The following is a 19,175-nucleotide window of genomic DNA, read 5'->3' as shown; positions in this document are numbered from 1 at the left end:
TTACCCGAGACCCGATGCCGCTATTGTTGTACCCGACCCGTGTCCGAGGCACATGTGAAACTTTTAGACCCGAACCCGATCGGGTCTCGGGTCGGACCTCGGGTTTTCGGATCTAAGTGGACCCGTGAAGACCTCTACCGTGGAGCCCGACCCCGGGCCTAACAGACTACTACATTCAGAAGATATGGACTTGTTCACTGCGGTGATTCAGCTTGCTTCTGAAAAGGACCTCACTCACAAGTTTAATTCCGAGTGGACACTTTATTAATGAGGAGCTTCTGCTCGGAGAAACGCCGCCTGCCGCTGTACTGACAGGAGGGAAGGGAGAGACGACAGCGCTGCCTCCACAGTACCGTAGGTTCAAAGTCTGCGTGAGTGTGTGTGTGTGTACGTGTCTCATGGTAATGCATATCCCTCTGTTGACTGCTTTAAAATGCAATGTTTGAGAGATGTCTCTGGGGTTACATGTAATATGTTGTATAGATTTATGGATATTCATAAAATTGTTTCTATATGTAATGTGGTGTGTAGGCTATTAGGCTATCTGGTCATATTGCTGATGGTTGTTTAACGTGATGATTACGTGCTGCGCGAATAGAGTATATATTATTATAAGTATACGTACTGTAGGCTAATAATAAGTGTGCCCTCCCATGCATTTCATATGCCCCCCTTAAGACTGAGGTCTGGCGACGGGTCTGTAGTAATGTGAAGAACATTATGAGGAATAAATCTTGTTCATTGACATTTGGTACAGTTAGAGAGGAAACTGTTGAAAGGATGTTGTTCTCTCTCCCAGAGGAAAAAACTGCAGGTACAGATCACTTGGATGGCAAAATTTTTAAAACTGTTGCTAACATCTTATGCAAGCCTATTAGTCATATTTTTAATAGATCTGTGATAAGTGGGGTGTTTCCGGAAATTTGGAAGCAGTCCAAAATTATACCTTTAGTGAAAGATGATAGATTGGGTCTCACTGAATCAAACTGTAGACCAATCAGCATTCTACCTATATTGAGCAAAATATTTGAAAAGTTACTTTTTAATCAAATGATGCAGTACTTTGTACCAAATGATTTGCTCTCCAATTCACAACATGCTTATAAGCCAGGACACTCCACTAACACTGCATTGGTAGAAATGATAGACCAGTGGTTAACTTTTATGGATGACAAAAAGCTTGTGGGTGCAGTGCTGCTGGATTTCACAGCAGCCTTTGATGTTATTGACCATGGCATTTTACTGTCTAAGCTTAAGTGCTATGGGTTTTTACATCTATCTGTATCATTGATAAGCAGTTATCTCTCTGGTAGAAGTCAGCAGGTATTTTTCAATGGGAGCTTTTCTGATTGTAAACAGTTGTCATGTGGTATTCCTCAGGGCAGCTGTTTGGGTCCATTGTTGTTTTCTGTGTTTGTTAATGATCTGTCCCATGCTGTGTCAAGAGCAAATGTTGTACTCTATGCAGATGATGCTACAATGTTTTATGCATCGCCCACAATAACGGACATAAATTGCACCTTGCAGAGTGAACTTAATGCCATTACAAATTGGGTGAAACTTAATAAATTAGCTCTCAATATATCTAAAACTAAATGTATAGTCTTTGGTACGAAACATATGCTTGGCATGCCTTGTAATTTAAATGTATTTATTGATACATCTGTGGTAGAGCAAGTGAGTCAGACTAAACTCTTGGGTGTGAAGCTCGATAGTCAGCTCTCTTGGGTTGATCAGATTGACCATATTGTGTCTAAAATGGCCAAATGCATTGCTGTTTCCCGGAGATGTTCAGTATATTGTCCAACATTAGTTAAGAAAACAGTTGTCCAGGCTTTAGTTCTGTCACATCTGCAGTACTGCCCAGTAATTTGGTCCAGTGCTGGACAGGAACATCTGAAAAAATTACAAATCGTTCAGAACAGAGCTGCAAGGGTAGCCCTTGGTTGCTCTTTTCGCACTAGTGTGGATAAAATGCATACCTGTTTGGGCTGGCTAAAGGTGAAGGACAAACTTAATATAAGTCTTCTATGTTACATGCAAAATGACCTGGTTTTGTGGTATATATATATATATATATATATATATATATATATATATATATATATATATTTTTTTTTTTTTATATATATATATGTGAAGAGTTGGTTCTAAAACGCAATAAACGCCATTTTTGAAAAAAATGAGTTACTGCCAAAATCAGTATTATATCAGGTCAGTATTTAAAAGTAAATAATTAATTTTACGCAAAATCCAATATCCGCCGTGTTATTCTGTCATCTTTTCTCCCTTTTTCCCAAAATGCACTAAAAAACGCCACTCCTCCTTTTTTACAGAACGCAATAAATCCGTTGATAGGTTTTATCCACAGTGTCTGAAGGTTTGTTATTATTGGTTATTTCTCTCTGCAGAAGACTGCATTTTTGTTTATGATAAGACTATAATGGAATGCGTGATGCGCTGTCCTAGTATCTACATGAATTAACCCAATTTCAAAATGGATATTTGAAACTCCCTGAACTCTGTCCTAGTTCAGTTTGCAGACATTTCTCATTGTGAATGTGAATGTTCATTTAAACCCCCATTTTAAAGAGCTGAACGACATATTGTGTAAGCGCCGGATGCACTAGAACTTTTATTCTGCTAAATGATTTCTGCTTCAGCGTGGATAGTGACAAGCTCCCTGATCTCTGCTTCAGTCCAGTTTGCCGACCTTTAACGTTGTGAATGTTAATCTTTATTTAAATCCCTCCTTTTAAAGAGATGAACCATAACTTTATGTAGCTCACTACCACATGCCCCCCACGCAGGCCCGGCGCCACGAGGGGGCAAAAGGGGGCATTGCCCCCTCAGATCTGATTTGTGCCCCCTCTGTTTTATTTTTGTATTCATGGTTACAAATAAAATGTTCATCCTTTTGAGTTAAATAATAATTTAACCTTATCCCCATACGGGATTTTGAATGTTCAGTGACGTGACATTACTGCCAGATTCAAACGTCTTTCGCGTTGGTTGACGCTGAGCCAGACGGAAGAGCTCAGCGCTGTCATACTATATCAACACAATAGTGTTTTCAACCTTATAATGTTCATTTTAGATTTCAGGCATTTAAATACACATAAGCACTGGTAAAACAATAGTTTGTAAAATACACCCTGATTTCTGTGGAAGCAGCAATAAAAATCTATTCAAATAAGAATTTGCAAATAATAAATAAAAATTATTTTCAAATAATAATATTTTGCCGACGCGTGTTATTCATATCAAACAAACACAGTGGAAGCAACTATAAAGTTTACTCTATTATTATAAAGGTTATAATTATACCTGTTTGAAAGACGAGGCGCACCTGTCAATCAGCTATAACATAACAGAACGCGGCCAGAGACAAACGTGCAGGAAATAATAGGCTATATGGAATAATTTGTGCATCTTTGAATAACTGTAAGAATACATTTCCTTTAAAGGGATACTTCACCGATTTAGCATTCAGCTTTGTATCTGTAGAAACCTGGCAGTATTACTGAATGACCATGTTTCCCTCCCTCATTTCCCCCTGAGAGGAGAGATATCTGCATTTTGGTTCTGCAAAAAAGTCCTCCGATGATGTAATATGACGATTTTTGCATCATCGGAGGACTTTTTCGCAGAACCAAAATGCAGATATCTCTCCTCTCTGGGGGAAATGATGGAGGGAAACATGGTCATTCAGTTATACTGCCGGGTTTCTACAGATACAAAGCTGAATGCTAAATCGGTGAAGTATCCCTTTAAATATCATTTTTGTCATATAAAGCTTAATTTGACAAAAATATAATAATGTTTTATCCACTTTTATTTAAACTTGCGGTTAACAGTGTTTGGCGCATTTAGCCTACCTCAGAGTTTATTTCAGTAATATTGCTGTTTTTCCGGTAATAATAATACAATTTACATGTCAATCCTGCTTCTTTCTCTTTTTATTTATTTTATTATGCTGTTATGTTAAGTTATAGCCTATGTGGATATTTATATGAGACGTCCATTGCCGTTATATAAATTCTCTCGTCTAATATTCAAATCATATGCGGAATAATCAAAGTTTTGAGAAATAATAGGTGGGATATTTATTGCAGACGTTTATTGTCGTCGAATACTCTCGTCTATATGGAAATCACATAGGACATTGGCTATATGATGTGGTATACTGCACAGTTACCCTGCTAATTTTAATTTATATGTGGAGATAAATAAACCTTTGCAAATCTGCTGATTTGATCCATTCATGTCCTGACCACCAGGCTAGAGATTTTAAACATTCTTAATCCACACTTACTAGCAGGGCTTCCCATTAACACCCGCCAAATGCGGGTAGATTTCGGCTGTGGCGGGTAAGACAGCCAATCCCACTAGCCACTTTGGCAGGTTGAATATAATTTTTTATGTGTGCATGGAAGTGACTGAAGAGATATAAATTGCGTGCGGAGAGAAATTCATAGCGCATACCTGAATGCACACGAAATCAAAGGAAACCCGCCAGCTAAGAGGTTCGAGCATCATTTTAATGTAGGCTACTTGGACAACAATAATTCCCTCTCGACATTTGTCATTAAAAGTCTTAAATCACTTTTAACAGAAACCATGATCAAGCATATAAAATACAATCTGCATAGACAAGTTGAGAGTAAAAATCATATACTTTTCTTGATAGTATTTACTGCTGTTAATAAATATTTAAAGTGGTTGTCGAGGGGTTTTGTGTTTATTTTTTCAGTTAGTCTTCTACACCCCTGCTCCACTTTTAATATATTCATTCAAAGCTAACCTATTTATGCCTTACTAGTAAGGGTGTCACGATTTCGATTTTAAATCGAAATCGATCGAAATTAAGTCAAAGCTTCGAACTGCGAATTAAAAAATGGGATCGTCGATGCTGCCACGCCCCCATTTCACGTCTGTCTGGTCGGCTTGCCAAGCGAGGAAAAAAACTCTCAGAGATGCCTTTAAAAACATCTGTCCAGCAGAAAGCGATCATATTTTAAACACGAGGGATGTATTGCTACAAATCCTTGAAATGCATATCATAAACAGGATTACCAGTGATCTGACTTTGGACAGAGCGCAGCTCACTGCACGTGCGCGATAGTGAGGGAGGCGCAAAGATGCAGCGGGTTATATTTTAAACAAAAGAATAGTTTCCCTCAGCTTGCATGAAACGCATAAAACTGAACAAATACATAAGGATTACTACTTTAGTTTATGTTCAGACTTCGGACAGATGCGAGAGCGTGTGTACGTGAGACAGAGAGAAGCGCAGCTGCTTATATGCTGGATTTATTTCAGATGCTATGAGTCCAAGACACACGCATTAAGTCCATGTGTGCATTAAGTCCATGTTAGAGATGCGCGGATGGACTATTATTTCATTCGCAACCGCATAACAAAACTCATCATCCGTCCACCATCCATCCGACCAGTTTTCAAAACCGCACCCGCCCGCCATCCGCTGACTGGGCGATGCAAGACGCTGCTGATGACAGCCGCGAGACTAGAAAGCTCTAGAATATCAGCAGTGAACTCCGTCTCCGATTTACGCACAGGGACAAAAATAAATAAATAAATAGCCCAAATGAAACGCACAAATTTCATAGCCTGCACTCCTGATTTACCACTTTGTAAAACTTATTCCAGGCAACCCTTTTCTGACCTTCTATTTCCTTTGTTTTTAATTCTCATTTTTTGAGTTTGTCACGTACCCTTCGCCGGCGTTGATAAGAGCTGTGTCAAAATGCATCCTCATTTCTCCGTGCTGTTAATGATAGAACGAATGGATCCTTAAAAGCTGAGGATATCCCAAACAATTAAAAGCTTTATTAAATAAAAGTGTGTATTTATTAGAAAACTTTTTCTTGTCACTGTTTTAGTATTATAAGTTATGTTTTGTGTTAATATTATTCTGTTTATGTTGCGTATATTTCTAGGTTGATTATTTTATATGCTGTTGAATAGATTAATCTACATCAATGTGTCATAGGTTCTAAAATAAATAAAAATTTTTCTGATTACATATTTATTTTAATAAGTCAGAAATGTCTCCGCTGTTTTCTGCTGACAGGCGCGGTGGGCGCCACTGGGGGCGTGTGCAGCAGGTGACGCAAATTGTGGGTCCTCCGAAGGCTAGACCGTCTCATTTCAGTTATCTTCTTGAACTTCTGTGGCTGCCACCATAGATATGTATAAATGGCTGCCACTATGAAAGGCAGAGAGGTCGCATGCTTAGAAGGACACAGCTAATAACAAGCAGTCGACCGAATTTAAAAATATAATTTTTCGTCACGTCATCCGCCCGATCCATGTAACTGCCAACCTCATGTGTGTGCAAGAAAAAATCCTCTCTCTACAAGCTCTCGCGTTAAGTGAAGCCCACAAACCCCCATGCGAGTTGTGCAATGTGCATGTTAATGTTAAAGTATTATAATAATAATAATAATAAATAATGGCATATCATTTTTTTCTAAATTATATGCCATATAAAAAATATGTAAAAATCGAGAATCGGATCGAATCGTGACCTTTGAAGCGAAAATGTAGTCGAATCGAGGATTTGGAGAATCGTGACACCCCTACTTACTAGCATGTTTTTTATGCACCTAAATATATGATATCATCTATACTAATATACCTGGTATATACCAGCAAATAAATGTAGTCTTAATTTGGGTGGGCACACTGCATTTGAAATTCAATCTGCATCTAATATAGCTAAACCAAGTAAAATTAAATTAAATTAAAGTCATGTTATGATTAAGTCAAGTTTAATAATAAAAAAATTATTTTACCAGCAACAAAATTGTGGACAGTGAAAATGCTGAGTGGCTAGTAGCTTTGGAAAACAACTAGCCACTTTGGCTGGTGGGCAAAAAAGTTAATGTCAAGCCCTGCTTACTAGTCTATCAAATAATATCTCATGCTCTATCATCATTAGTGAGTTTCTGGTTACCTGTGCTGTGCAGTTGCATATGGAGTGTTTTATTGACTGCTGCATTTAAAAATATGTCTTTTCAAAGCGAGATCTCAGTGTATCATTGATGGTATAAAGTTAAGCCCCCTCAACAATTTCACATGCCCCCTCAGTCATTTCATCCTGCAGCCGGGCCTGCCCCTACGCCATTGTTTCTTTCCAGGTATCTTACGGTAATGTTACTGGGTCCTCTTTCCTGGAACAATCCCAGAACATCTACGGGACATGTTTGTGTTCACACTAGGGCTGGTAATTTAACGCGTTAATTAGATTAATTAATTATGAGAAAAAAAACACGTTAATATTTTTAACGCATTTAACGCACTGCGCCACGCCCCACGCCCCAGACCTGTACGTACAACGTGCAATAAACTGTGGTGGCGAGGCAATCAAGCATGATGGCCAACGACGACGACACAAATCTGCCTGGCTTTCTAAATGGAAAATTTAAATTCAAAACTCTTTCCAATGGAGACATCGATAAAACCAAAGTCCTTTGCGTTCTCTGCAATAAGGAATTTGCATACCATCGAAGCAGTTCTAGCATGAAATACCACCTGAACTCAAAACATATTGTGAGTTCTGCAGCTAGCACTACCCCGGATGCTCCAGGGAAGTTTCGCCAAACCACGCTGACTGAGAATCGCCGCAAATTAAGTAAGTCGTCCTCAGAAACACTTACAAATGCAATATCTAAATAAATTGCAATGGACTGTAGGCCTGTTAATATTGTGGAAGACAAGGGGTTAATGGATGCTTTTCGTATTGCGTCTTCCGATACAAGCTACACACTACCGGCAAGACGTACCGTACTTATGAGAATAAATCAGCTGTATGACACCGAAAAACTATCAAAAGAGGAAAAATTGTCTCAAGCACAATATGTTGCTCTGACAGGAGATCACTGGACTTCAGTGAGTAATCACAACTATTTAGGTGTTACTACGCGCTTCATTGATTGTAACTGGACACTTCAGTCATTCACGCTAACGGTACTTAAAACTGAGACACGACATTATTCTGATGCATGTGCCGAACAGTTCTTAACAGTGGCAGACAAGTGGAACATTACAGAAAAAGTGACCACCATTGGAACGGACAGTGCTCGAAATATGATTGCAGCAGCAAGAAAACTTCCGTTTGATCACATCCCCTGTGCCGCGCACATATTGCAGAGGACCATTACCGTTTGCCTCGCGGACAGTGGGTTTGTTGATGCATTGACAAAGTGTCGCAAAATTGTAGGACACTTTAAGCACAGCCCTGCTAACACAGAGGAGCTACATCAGCAACAAACTGCAATCGGACAACAAAGAGAGCAACTGATACAGGACGTTTCGACGAGGTGGAACTCCTCGCTCGATATGATCACACGTCTCTTACGGAATGAAGAAGCTGTTAAGGCAACTTTAGCCCAACAGAAACACAAGTTAGTCATGCTGACTGCTGCTGAATGGGACAAATTGCACAAGCTGGAGACGCTTCTTGAACCATGCAAGTAAGTCTGTCACACATCCATCCCATTTATAGTTGCAGCTGTATTTGTTAAACAGCTAAAATGTCTACAGCTATTACTGAGACAGATAAATATGTTTGTTAAACAAAACTTTTTAAAAAATCCATAAAATGACTTTAAAAGTATTTTAAAATCCACCATGTGTTAAATATGCTTATTTTAGCCTATGTACTGAAATTTATTGTTATTGACCTTGTTATCTTCCACCTCAGGTATGTGACTGAACTCCTTGGGGGTGAAACCTATGTTTCATGCTCTGTGGTGCTGCCTGCATTCTGCCACCTTAACCATGTAATGAGGGTCTCTGATGATGATCCAGCATATGTGGCAAGGTTCAAGACTGCCTTTAAGAAAGACCTTGCTGAATGCCAAGCTGTCATGAACAATGAATGGCTGAAACTTTCATCAGCTCTTGACCCACGTTTTAAGGACCTAAAGTGCATGGCAAGAGGAGAGAGAGAACAGGTGTGGTCCAGTTTTGAAAAAATACAACAAGAGGCAGAACCCAGCACACATACTCCACAACCCAGTGAAGAACATGAGCCAGCTAAGAAAAGGAAAATCCTTCTGCTGGGTTCAGAGTCAGACTCGGAATCAGAAGAAGAAAATCATGTTAGCAATGCAATACAAAACTACAGAGCTCAACCCATTATTGAGATGGATAAGTGTCCTTTAGAGTGGTGGTCAGTTAATGCAGAGGCCCATATTAAACTGTCTGCCTTAGCTCGCAAATATTTGGCCACGCCTGCAACCACTGTACCATGCGAAAGACTTTTTTCACTGGCGGGCAACATTGTGCAAAAGAAGAGGGCATCTTTAAACTCAGAAAATGTAAACAAATTAGTTTGTCTAAGCAACTGGTTGAAGGAGAAATAAGAAATTAAGAGACAGGCTAAAAAAGACGGTTAAGGCCATTGTCGCCTAAGTGCTAGATAGGCTTGTGTTTATTAAAAATGTTACAGCCCTTGTAGCCTGAGTAGGCTTATGTTCAATATTAAAAAAATGTTACAGCCATTTTAGTTTGAGTTGATAGGCTTGTGTTAAAAAATGTAAACATTATGGCTATTGTAGCCTAAGTGATAGGCTTGTGTATTAAAAAAAAAAATGTTACAGCCATTGTAGCCTGGGTAATAGGCTTGTGTTCAATAATTAAAAAAATGTTATGGCCATTGTAACCTAAATGATAGGTTTGTGTTAAATAAAAAACCCTGCTTTTTGTTAATGGATCAGTCTTCATTAAACACAATTATTTTAAATGACATTTTGGGGTAAATTCTCAATGAATATTTACGTGCAATGAAATGTGATTAATTAGATTAATTAATTGCCACATCATGTAATTAATTAGATTAAAATTTTTAATCGTTTACCAGCCCTAGTTCACACAAATGCCTGTCTGCCAATTTTACGGATATTTTCTGGGATCAAAGTGCTGTGTGAATAAGTTTATACTATACTTGATTACACGAACACTGATGCAAGCACTTGTTCAACACAGTTTGGTGGTAAGCAAGTGGGTGACTGTTACCTTAAGATAACTCTAACAATAAAATGTCTAATTTTCAAGACATTTGCATTATTTCCTCCTATAGCGCTCATTTTAAATATAACTGAGGATGCAAAGAAGAATTTACACTGTTTATAATGCACAGCCAGACACATTCAGGAATGCAACAACATATAAGACCAGATGTTTTATGTGATTACATAAAGTACTGTATGCTTTTTGATTGTCTATCCAATATATATGATTGTTCATGTTTGCCATAGGCACCTAAATTTAAATATAAAAATGTGATTGTATGATTAATTAAAAATGTGGATGTTTCAATTTAGGTGATCCTTAAGCAACAAAGAGGAACCTTGGAAAGGAAGAAGTGGTGTCCAGATGTTAAAAAGGCGATGTTGACATCGTTCGCGACCGGAAACAAAGGCAACAAAGAGGAGCCTCTAAAAGGCAGGGGTCGGCAACAGGCAATATTTTCTGGCCAGCCGGGTTATTTTGGAAGTCCATTTTTTATCAAACTATTTTTATTTTACAATAACAGTTTACAAATATGGCCACTATCATTCTTTCATTTATTTTTTCAAATTAAAACCAAAAAGAAAATAAAGAAAATCGACTTGTTTTTCTATTATTTATTTCCTGAATTAAAATGAAAAAACAAATAGGCCTAACGACTCGTTTTCCAATTTCCTGATTTCCTGATGTGCGATCAGATCAAAAATAGAAAAAAAGGAATGAAACGGGTTAAGACAAATTTTAATTTAACACCTTAGCAGACATATTCACCTTATTTGTCACGACAACAAGGGCGGCGCCATTTCGCTCATTTTGTCAACATTCTTCCGGCCGCATAGACGATGAGCAGCTGAGGCAGTGACTGAAGGCGACACGTTAAGCTTAAAAAGCTCACTCGAGCGCCTTTTTGTTTCTTTCTTACCAATTTTTAAGCCAACTGAGGAACACCCTTATCCCAAGTAATGGTTCGACTACGATGTTCCGGTAACTTTAAACCACGCCGGGTGTTGAAAAGGTGGCCAGTTTCAGGTAAGCTATCTTAGCTAACTTTGTGCTCGTTCGCCTAAAGTCCGTTCTACAAATACACTTAAGATCAGTAACGTTAGTTTATAAAATGCAACTATTTGAATGGTTTTAATTGTCCACCTATATTTAGGGGTCAAGCCCAGAATGGGGGAAGACCCCTATTGTATCTGTTAGTTTTCTTTTTCTTTTTTTTCTTTTTCTTCCTCCGCCATTGCGGTCTATGGCAGCCTATAGCAGCGTACATATGAAAGTTGAAATTTGTACACTGATAGAGGACTGTCCAAAAAGTCTCCACAGCAAATTTGGAGTCTTAATCTCTAACCCGCTAGCGCCACCAACAGTCCAAAGTTGTACTTATGTTTTTGCTTATAACTTCTGATCCATAAGTCATATAAACAAAATTCTTGTTTCCTCTGATTCCTTGGCTCAAGACGATTCGATTGGACCCTATTACGTCATTTTCCGTCATGAAAAATTTTCCGCCATTTTGAATTATTCATAAAACCTACTTTTGCGAACTTGTCCTAGAGCTTTTGCCCAATTGCCACGAAAAATGGTATGTAGCATCTAGAGACACTCAGGGCAAAAAGTTATTAAAAGAATTTTGATAAACCATTTTGTTTTCGTATAGCGCGTCAACAAATTTTACGTAGAGCGCAAAAAAAACGGTTTTAGTGTGTATCTTCGCCAATCTTATGTCTATTGACGCCACACTTGGTAGTTGTGATGCCAGTCAGGATCTGAGGGGGCATGCAGAGTTTCGTCGCAGCGCCACCTAGTGGTCATACTTATGCTTTACATGCCTATAACTTTGGCTCAGATTGGTGTTTTTTCACGGGACTTGTTCCCTATCAAAAGCTTTACTCGATGCTGCGCTGCTAAGCGCTATGGGGAAACGTCTTTATCGTTGACCAGCTGAATATAGTGTGCAAACACGTCAATGAAATTGACCCGGAGGTATATAGCCTCGGTTGATGACGACATCACAGCGTACCCCATGCGAGGCTATAAAATAGATGAGCAACAGCTGTGTCATCAGGTCTTTTTATTTTCAGACCAACTCTGAATGAGTGTGTGCTACACTGAAATGCAAATCTCTCTCTTACCTTTTGAACTTCACTTGAGATCTTTGTTAGGAGTTAGATTCCAACAAGATAGAGTGCAGACTTTCTCTCTTTCCGATTTTAAAGGAGTTTAAGTTAAAGGAAAATATGAGTAAGAAGAGTCACGAGCAGTCTAAGTCGTGTTTGTTTTCGCTTTATGGCGAAGGACGACACACACACTTAACTGTTTTGTGTGTTTGGGGGAGGAGCATGCGGTCATGGCTTTGTACAGTCTGATAAGTGCGAGCATTGTGAATCATTCACAATATAAATGATTCGTGCTCGCCGTGATTATTTCTGACCGCAACCTTAAATTAAGTTATATTTCTTCACGTGATTCCGAAGCGCACTCCGGTGTTTCTTCGGGTTATGTGGGGGTAATTATAATAATGACGTTGATGATATCTCTCTCGGTTCTGCGGAGTTTCATAAACCAGCCTCCGAGCGTTTCTCGCGCGATGAAAGTCGGTCGAGGAGCTTCTCGAGGTGGTAACACGCGCCAGGTTGCAAATTGATTGGCCTTGCGAGCCAGAGAACCCCAAACAAAGCAAACTAGCGGATAGGTTTCTATAGTGACAAAGGGAGAGGACGAAACATGAGCCCCTCTCTTTCTTTGAGAATCTCCATTGTGAATTAAATAAATCATGGGAAAGACCATACTCATTGCGTGCTTCATGCCCACGGCGTCAATTTACGACTATCGTGGGTACGAAGACGCGCGGATATACCGAAATGCCACAGGTGGAAGAGACGCACGCGAGTTATCTCTCGCCTGGCTCGGTATCCTCATTAAAGAAGCCTACCCTGCCCACGAAACCGTGTAAAATACTTCAGCTCTCGTGGGCAAAGCTTATCAAGCCGCAGGTCAGGCTGGTGCTGCGCTGCATACTATGGCAATATTACAGGCATACCAGACTGATCTGTTAAAGGTTTTGAGTGCAGGCGAGACGATAGACAAAGAGACATTTGACGAGTTGCGTATGACTACAGATCTGTCTCTTCGTGTCATTAAATAAACGGCTCGCGCTATCGGCCGTACTATGTCTGCTCTGGTTAACACAGAGAGGCATTTATGGCTAAATCTGTCAGGCATAAATGAGAAGGATAAAACTTTTCTTTTAAATGCCCCTGTTTCCCCATTGGGTTTATTTGGTGACACGGTTGACTCCGTTGTCACGAAATTCACTGAAGTTAAAAGCATGAGGGAATATTCCACTTTTTACAGTAGGGCTCGCCGGGGGGCGGGGCATATCATGTTACATCAGATCGCTCCGTCCCGTTGCCTTTACGAAGCCTCTCCACCTCCGCCGCCTCTGGGCTTGCGGGGGGGGGGGGCGGTTTCCAGCATAATGTTAAAGGCCCTCTGTCTTCAATGTTAAAGGCCCCCCGTGCAGGGTTTTTTAGCATTCCCCTAAGAGGAAATAATAAAATTAATACCATTATCAGAGAGTCTGGCAGCGTGGAAACTACTGCCAGCCGTTTCTGCTTGGGTAATAAGCACAGTACACTTAGGATACAGAATCCAGTTTATTCGTCGTCCTCCGCGCTTCAACGGCGTGATATTCACTTCCGTGAGACCGGAGCGAACACAAATACTGTTGCAAGAGATTCAATCTCTGTTGATGAAAGGGGCCATAGAACACGTTCCCCTCCCAGAGAGAGAGTCAGGTTATTACAGCAGATACTTCCTGGTTCCCAAAAAGGATGGGGGGTTGCGTCCAATCTTAGATCTTCGAGCTTTAAACAAAGCAGTGAGAGCTCTCAAGTTCAAGATGCTAACGGTCAAGACGGTTGTGGCACAAATTCAACATTACGATTGGTTTGTCACAATCGACTTAAAGGTCGCATATTTTCACATAGAAATATTGCCACAACACAGGAAGTTCCTGAGGTTCGCTTTTGCAGGCGAAGCATACCAGTTTCGAGTTCTTCCATTCGGCCTAGCCTTTTCACCCCGCACATACACAAAATGCATGGATGCAGGACTGGCTCCATTGAGACTCCGGGGCATCCGCATTTTAAATTACATGGATGATTGGCTAATACTAGCAAAATCGCGATAGGTGGCGCTCCAACACAAAAACATTGTGTTAGCACATCTACTTTTTCTAGGGTTGAGACTCAACGCCAAGAAAAGCGTTCTTTTTCATACCCAGAGAATGACTTATTTAGGGATAGTCTGGGATTCGATTACGATGCGGGCACATTTGTCTCCCGCACGAATCGAGGCCATTCAGCATACCCTGAGCAGAGTCAGGCTAGGCCAGGATCTCACTGTGAAATAATATCAGAGGATATTAGGGTTTATGGCATCAGCATCCACGGTGATTCCTTTGGGGCTGTTGCATATGACGCCGTTTCAGAGCCGGAGGGTTTCATCCAAGGGCCAACCCTCAAAGGCTGATTAAAGTGATGCGCCACGGGCTTCATACACTACCTATGTGGATAAGACCCCGGTTTGTTGCCTTGGGTCCCACGCTATGAGCGACTTGTCATCGCAAACTGCTAATGACAGACACCTCCCTGACGGGCTGGGGTGCGACCTTAGATGGTCGTCCAGCTCAAGGGGAATGGGAGGGTCATCAGCTCGGTTGGCACATCAATTGCCTAGAGCTGACGGCTGTATTTCTGGCCCTGAAATATTTTCTCCGCCAAATGAGAAGCTGTCATGTCCTAGTGCGGATGGACAACACAGCGACAGTCTCATACTTAAGTCACCAGGGAGGTCGGCGCTCGCGCAATCTGAACAAGATAGCGAGGCAGATTTTTCTCTGGGCTCAGGACAAGTTCCTGTCACTCAGAACAGTGTACATCCCAGAAAACCTATATGTAGGAGCAGATTTACTGTCCAGGCAGACATTATCGACTGGGGATTGGAAACCCCACCCAGACATAGTGTCTCAGATATGGACCTGATTTTACAGAGAGAAAGTGGACCTCTTGGCCTCTTTTCAGATAGCGCAATGTCTCCTTTACTTCTCTCTGAGTTCCCCAGCCCCCCTGGGTCTGGACGCAATGGCGCACACATGGCCGGACAAACGCCTTTATGCGTTTCCTCCAGTGGCGCTGCTCCCGCAGGTTCTAGCCAGAGTTCGCCAGCAAGGCTCTTGCCTCTTTCTGATAGCACCGTGTTGGCTGAACAGAGTATGGTTTTTATAGGGATAATATCTCTCCTCAACGGCTCGCCATGGGCAAGTCTGGAGAGGAGGGGCGTTCTGTCTCATGATAATGCATCTCAGGCCCGACCTGTGGAATCTCCATGTTTGGCTCCTAAGGGTACCAACTGAGGGACACAGGTTTGTCGCCTGATGTTACTGACACTATTTTGAGTGCTAGGGTTCCTTCCACTAGAAAGAATTATGCCTTTAAATAGGGTGTCTTTGAAGCATGGTGCATGACACATAATGCAGATCCTGTTAACTGCCAGTTTGCTACAGTTCTGAGTTTTCTGCAGGAAAAGCTGTCAGCAGCTTAGGCCCATCCACTCTCAGGTTTTATGTGGCCGCTTTTTCGGCTTGCCACGCTTTGGTGGACGGGGCGCCGCTCGGGAGGCATCCAACGATTGAGGCCTACAGCAAGAACTAAGATTCCTTCGTGGGACCTAGCTATAGTCCTTGAGGGTCTGGTTCAGACCTCCTTTTGAACCTCTAGAGTCAGCGTCTGATAGACTTCTGACACTAAAGATGGTTGTTCTAATGGCGTTAACTTCTTTAAAAAGAATTGGGGATATGCAGGCTCTGGCGATCTCGCCATCCTGTCTAGATTTTTGCCCCAGGAATGGTGAAGTTGATTTTACATCCTTATCTTGATTACCTGCGTAAGGTTCCCTTTTCGACTGCACATCCGGTCATTCTTGAGACTTTCTGCCCTCCGCCGTTCACCACGCCGGAGCAGGAGTTATACCACAGATTGTGTCCAGTCCGTGCTCTTCAGACTTATGTCCACCGCACTAGCCAGTGGCGTAAGTCAGAGCAGTTGTTTGTCTGTTTTGGGGGCCGCAACAGAGGTGCTGCAGCCACCAGGCAGTCCTTATCACATTGGGTTAGGGATGCCATTGCTCTTGCCTTTGAGGCGCGCTGTCAAGTCTCGCCAGCAGGTCTGAGAGCTCACTCCACCAGGGGAGTAGCCTCTTCTACTGCTTTAGTAAAAGGGGCCTCCTTGCAGAGCGTTTGTGATGCGGCAGGCTGGTCCTCTCCGCATACATTCATAAGATTTTATAGCTTGGATGCTCATGTCACTCCAGGATCTTCTGTCCTCGAGTCAACATCTCAAGCTGATGTCTATGCCATTTGTCCATAAGAGGGGTATCCCCCACTGCTACTTTTAGTAAGGGGTGCCTCCTTACAGAGCGTTTGTGATGCGGCGGCCTGGTCCTCTCCGCATACATTCATAAGATTTTATAGCTTGGATGCTCATGTCACTCCAGGGTCTCATGTCCTCGAGTCAACATCTCAAGCTGCTGTCTAAACCATTTTTCCATAAAGGGGTATTCCCCACTGCTATTTATTAGGAAGGGGTGCCTTCTTATAGATGTTTGTGAGGCGGCAGGAGCATCCTTTCCGCACACATCCACTATTTTTTAGCTTGGTTGTTTATGTCTGAGATTTCTTTGCGGTCCTTGTGCACACACTTACACATCCGTAAGGGGTCCAGACATCTCCAAGCACGGCAGCGTGGGTATTGTCGTTCCCCATAGCGCTTAGCAGCGCAGCATCGAGTAAAGCTTTTGATAGGGAACGGAGGGGTTACTTGACTGTAACCTTGTTCCCTGAAAAAGCGGAACGAGATGCTGCGCTGTCTTGCCGTACAGTAGATGTCCCAGGACTGGTCTTCAAACAAAAGATCTGATGACACAGCTGTTGCTCATCTATTTTATAGCCTCGCATGGGGTACGCTGTGATGTCGTCATCAACCGAGGCTATATACCTCCGGGTCAATTTCATTGACGTGTTTGCACACTATATTCAGCTGGTCAACGATAAAGACGTTTCCCCATAGCGCTTAGCAGCGCAGCATCTCGTTCCGCTTTTTCAGGGAACAAGGTTACAGTCAAGTAACCCCTCCGTTTCCCTGAAGGCCAGAATAGTTACCGAGTCCAACGATACCAAACATGCTAGATTTCGCCTTACGGTTAGCCCTGCGCAGCAAAACAGCACTTAAAAAACATGCGCAAATATCTCCGCGAGCGTAATTCTGATCGACTGGAAAACACCATAGGAAGAAACTAACCTTACCTTCTGAACAAAAAGTTCTATTGGCGTTATATTAAAATTTTCATCAGAAATGGCCGAAAATTGTAAAAAACGAAAAATTACCTTTACATTTTGTGTTTTTTACACATAAATGGTTATAACTTCGTAAAGCAAAGAGATTTTTTCACCATATTTGATACGCTGATGTACGACCACAGTCTGAGGCTACAAAAAAAAATTGTATGCTTGCACCACTAGTTGGCCTTATAATTGAACAAAACCTTTGAAATCAAGCCACCCTATGGTCATACAACTGTTTCTTCACTAAACTAAAGTGTATAGTCATAAAACTAGCTAGATGTAACACAGTTATGACCTGCGGTTGCATGCACAATTTTGTCATTGCGCCACATAGTGGTTTTGAGATAGAAATATGGTACTTTTGCCTAAAACTACTCCAACAGTACATCTAAAATCTTTGGTCATCATGTATTATTCCTTTCATGGCTTGGAGTATAATCTTTGGTGCATGCCAATTAACTCCTTTGCAACCAATTAGGATACCTAATCAACCCTTTTTACAAGAGCTATATCTCTGCATCAGAACATCGTAGAGACATGGGGGTGGTCTCTTTTGACTCATTAACACCACTGTAACATTTTGTGAGCTGAGAATTGCCACTGCAAGCACCACTCACATTTTCTTCAGTGTTCTAGTTGTCAATGCTCCTCGAGAAGAGAGGGAGAGATTACACTGAATGAAAACACAGCTTTTTTGCTGATAACTGTTATGTTATTTAGTCTGAAATCAAGAGATTTTCCTAGGTTCTTTAAACTGCTCATTTGAATTCAACTTTACTTTCTTCTGTGCCCTTTTTGGCTTGACCCCGGCATTGCTGCTTGCAGCAGTATTTTTATATTTACGATAGTACAACGAGATATTATAGTACATTTCATTCTTACAGTAGCCCACGTGATTCCTACAAGTTACTGAGATTTCAGATGCTAGAATGTCAGTTCATTTCTCATTCAGATATTGATAATGACCTATTAAACAACGTATTATTTAACACAGAAGTTAAAGGTTGTGGGTATAATGTTACTGTCTCTTTTTAATGAATCTCTCTTTTACACACTGTTCTGTTTAAGTATGGGTACCATTTATATATTAATTCTCATGATGCAAGTTTATTTTAAATACTAACATAAAAATGTTTATGGTTATATTGTTTTCACAGATGCATTGATCTGTAGTGATGCAGTGGACAACTGTGAGGATGATACAAACAACATGTTCCTAAACTGTGATGCAGAAACACAATCGGAGGATCCATCCGTCTCTGACCACAACTACACTTTAAAATCACAACTCAACCTGAAGCAACCTACATCTGATATGGGAAAACAATGGTGCAGTTTCCCTGACAGGGCTTATGCTGGTCCCAAGCTAAAATGCATATTTGAGCTACAATAATTTAAAAACACCTTTTACTGACATACCTCAACATATATGAGTGCCATTGTTTTGTCACAAGATGCGCACCAGTCTTGTTTTTTTGTAGGGTTTGTTTGTAAAAACTAAAATGTCCTAATATAATTAAATCCTAATCCTGTAAACCCTGTCTGAGAAACTGCTTCAATGTGTTGAGCTGGCACAAATGTACATATCTCTGCTGAGAAACAATCATCTTTGGTTCAGCTTTACAGAGGGTTGATATTGCATCCCTTACACAGTCGCCAAGCACTTTACCAGTACATACACCAACAGCTTCCAGAAAAACACTTGGGATCAGCTCCTGATTAATCCGATAAAGCT

General features: G+C 41.0%; 2 protein-coding genes across 2 annotated transcripts in view; one reads left to right on the top strand and one right to left on the bottom strand.

The window, feature by feature from the left end:
• Positions 1-19,175, bottom strand: part of LOC129443307 (CD48 antigen-like) — a 36,619-nt gene that overhangs the window by 11,406 nt on the left and 6,038 nt on the right. The gene's annotated exons all lie outside the window — the stretch shown is intronic.
• On the top strand, positions 7,349-9,738 carry LOC129420973 (E3 SUMO-protein ligase ZBED1-like). Its single transcript, XM_055176178.2, has 2 exons — positions 7,349-8,498; positions 8,729-9,738. The coding sequence occupies exons 1-2, from the start codon at positions 7,708-7,710 to the stop codon at positions 9,390-9,392; spliced, it is 1,455 nt and encodes a 484-aa protein (XP_055032153.2). The 5' UTR covers positions 7,349-7,707; the 3' UTR covers positions 9,393-9,738.

This window comes from Misgurnus anguillicaudatus, chromosome 2 (assembly GCF_027580225.2).
Source record: "Misgurnus anguillicaudatus chromosome 2, ASM2758022v2, whole genome shotgun sequence".
In the NCBI taxonomy this organism is placed as follows: Eukaryota; Metazoa; Chordata; class Actinopteri; order Cypriniformes; family Cobitidae; genus Misgurnus; species Misgurnus anguillicaudatus.
This window is presented reverse-complemented; position numbering and strand designations above follow the sequence as displayed.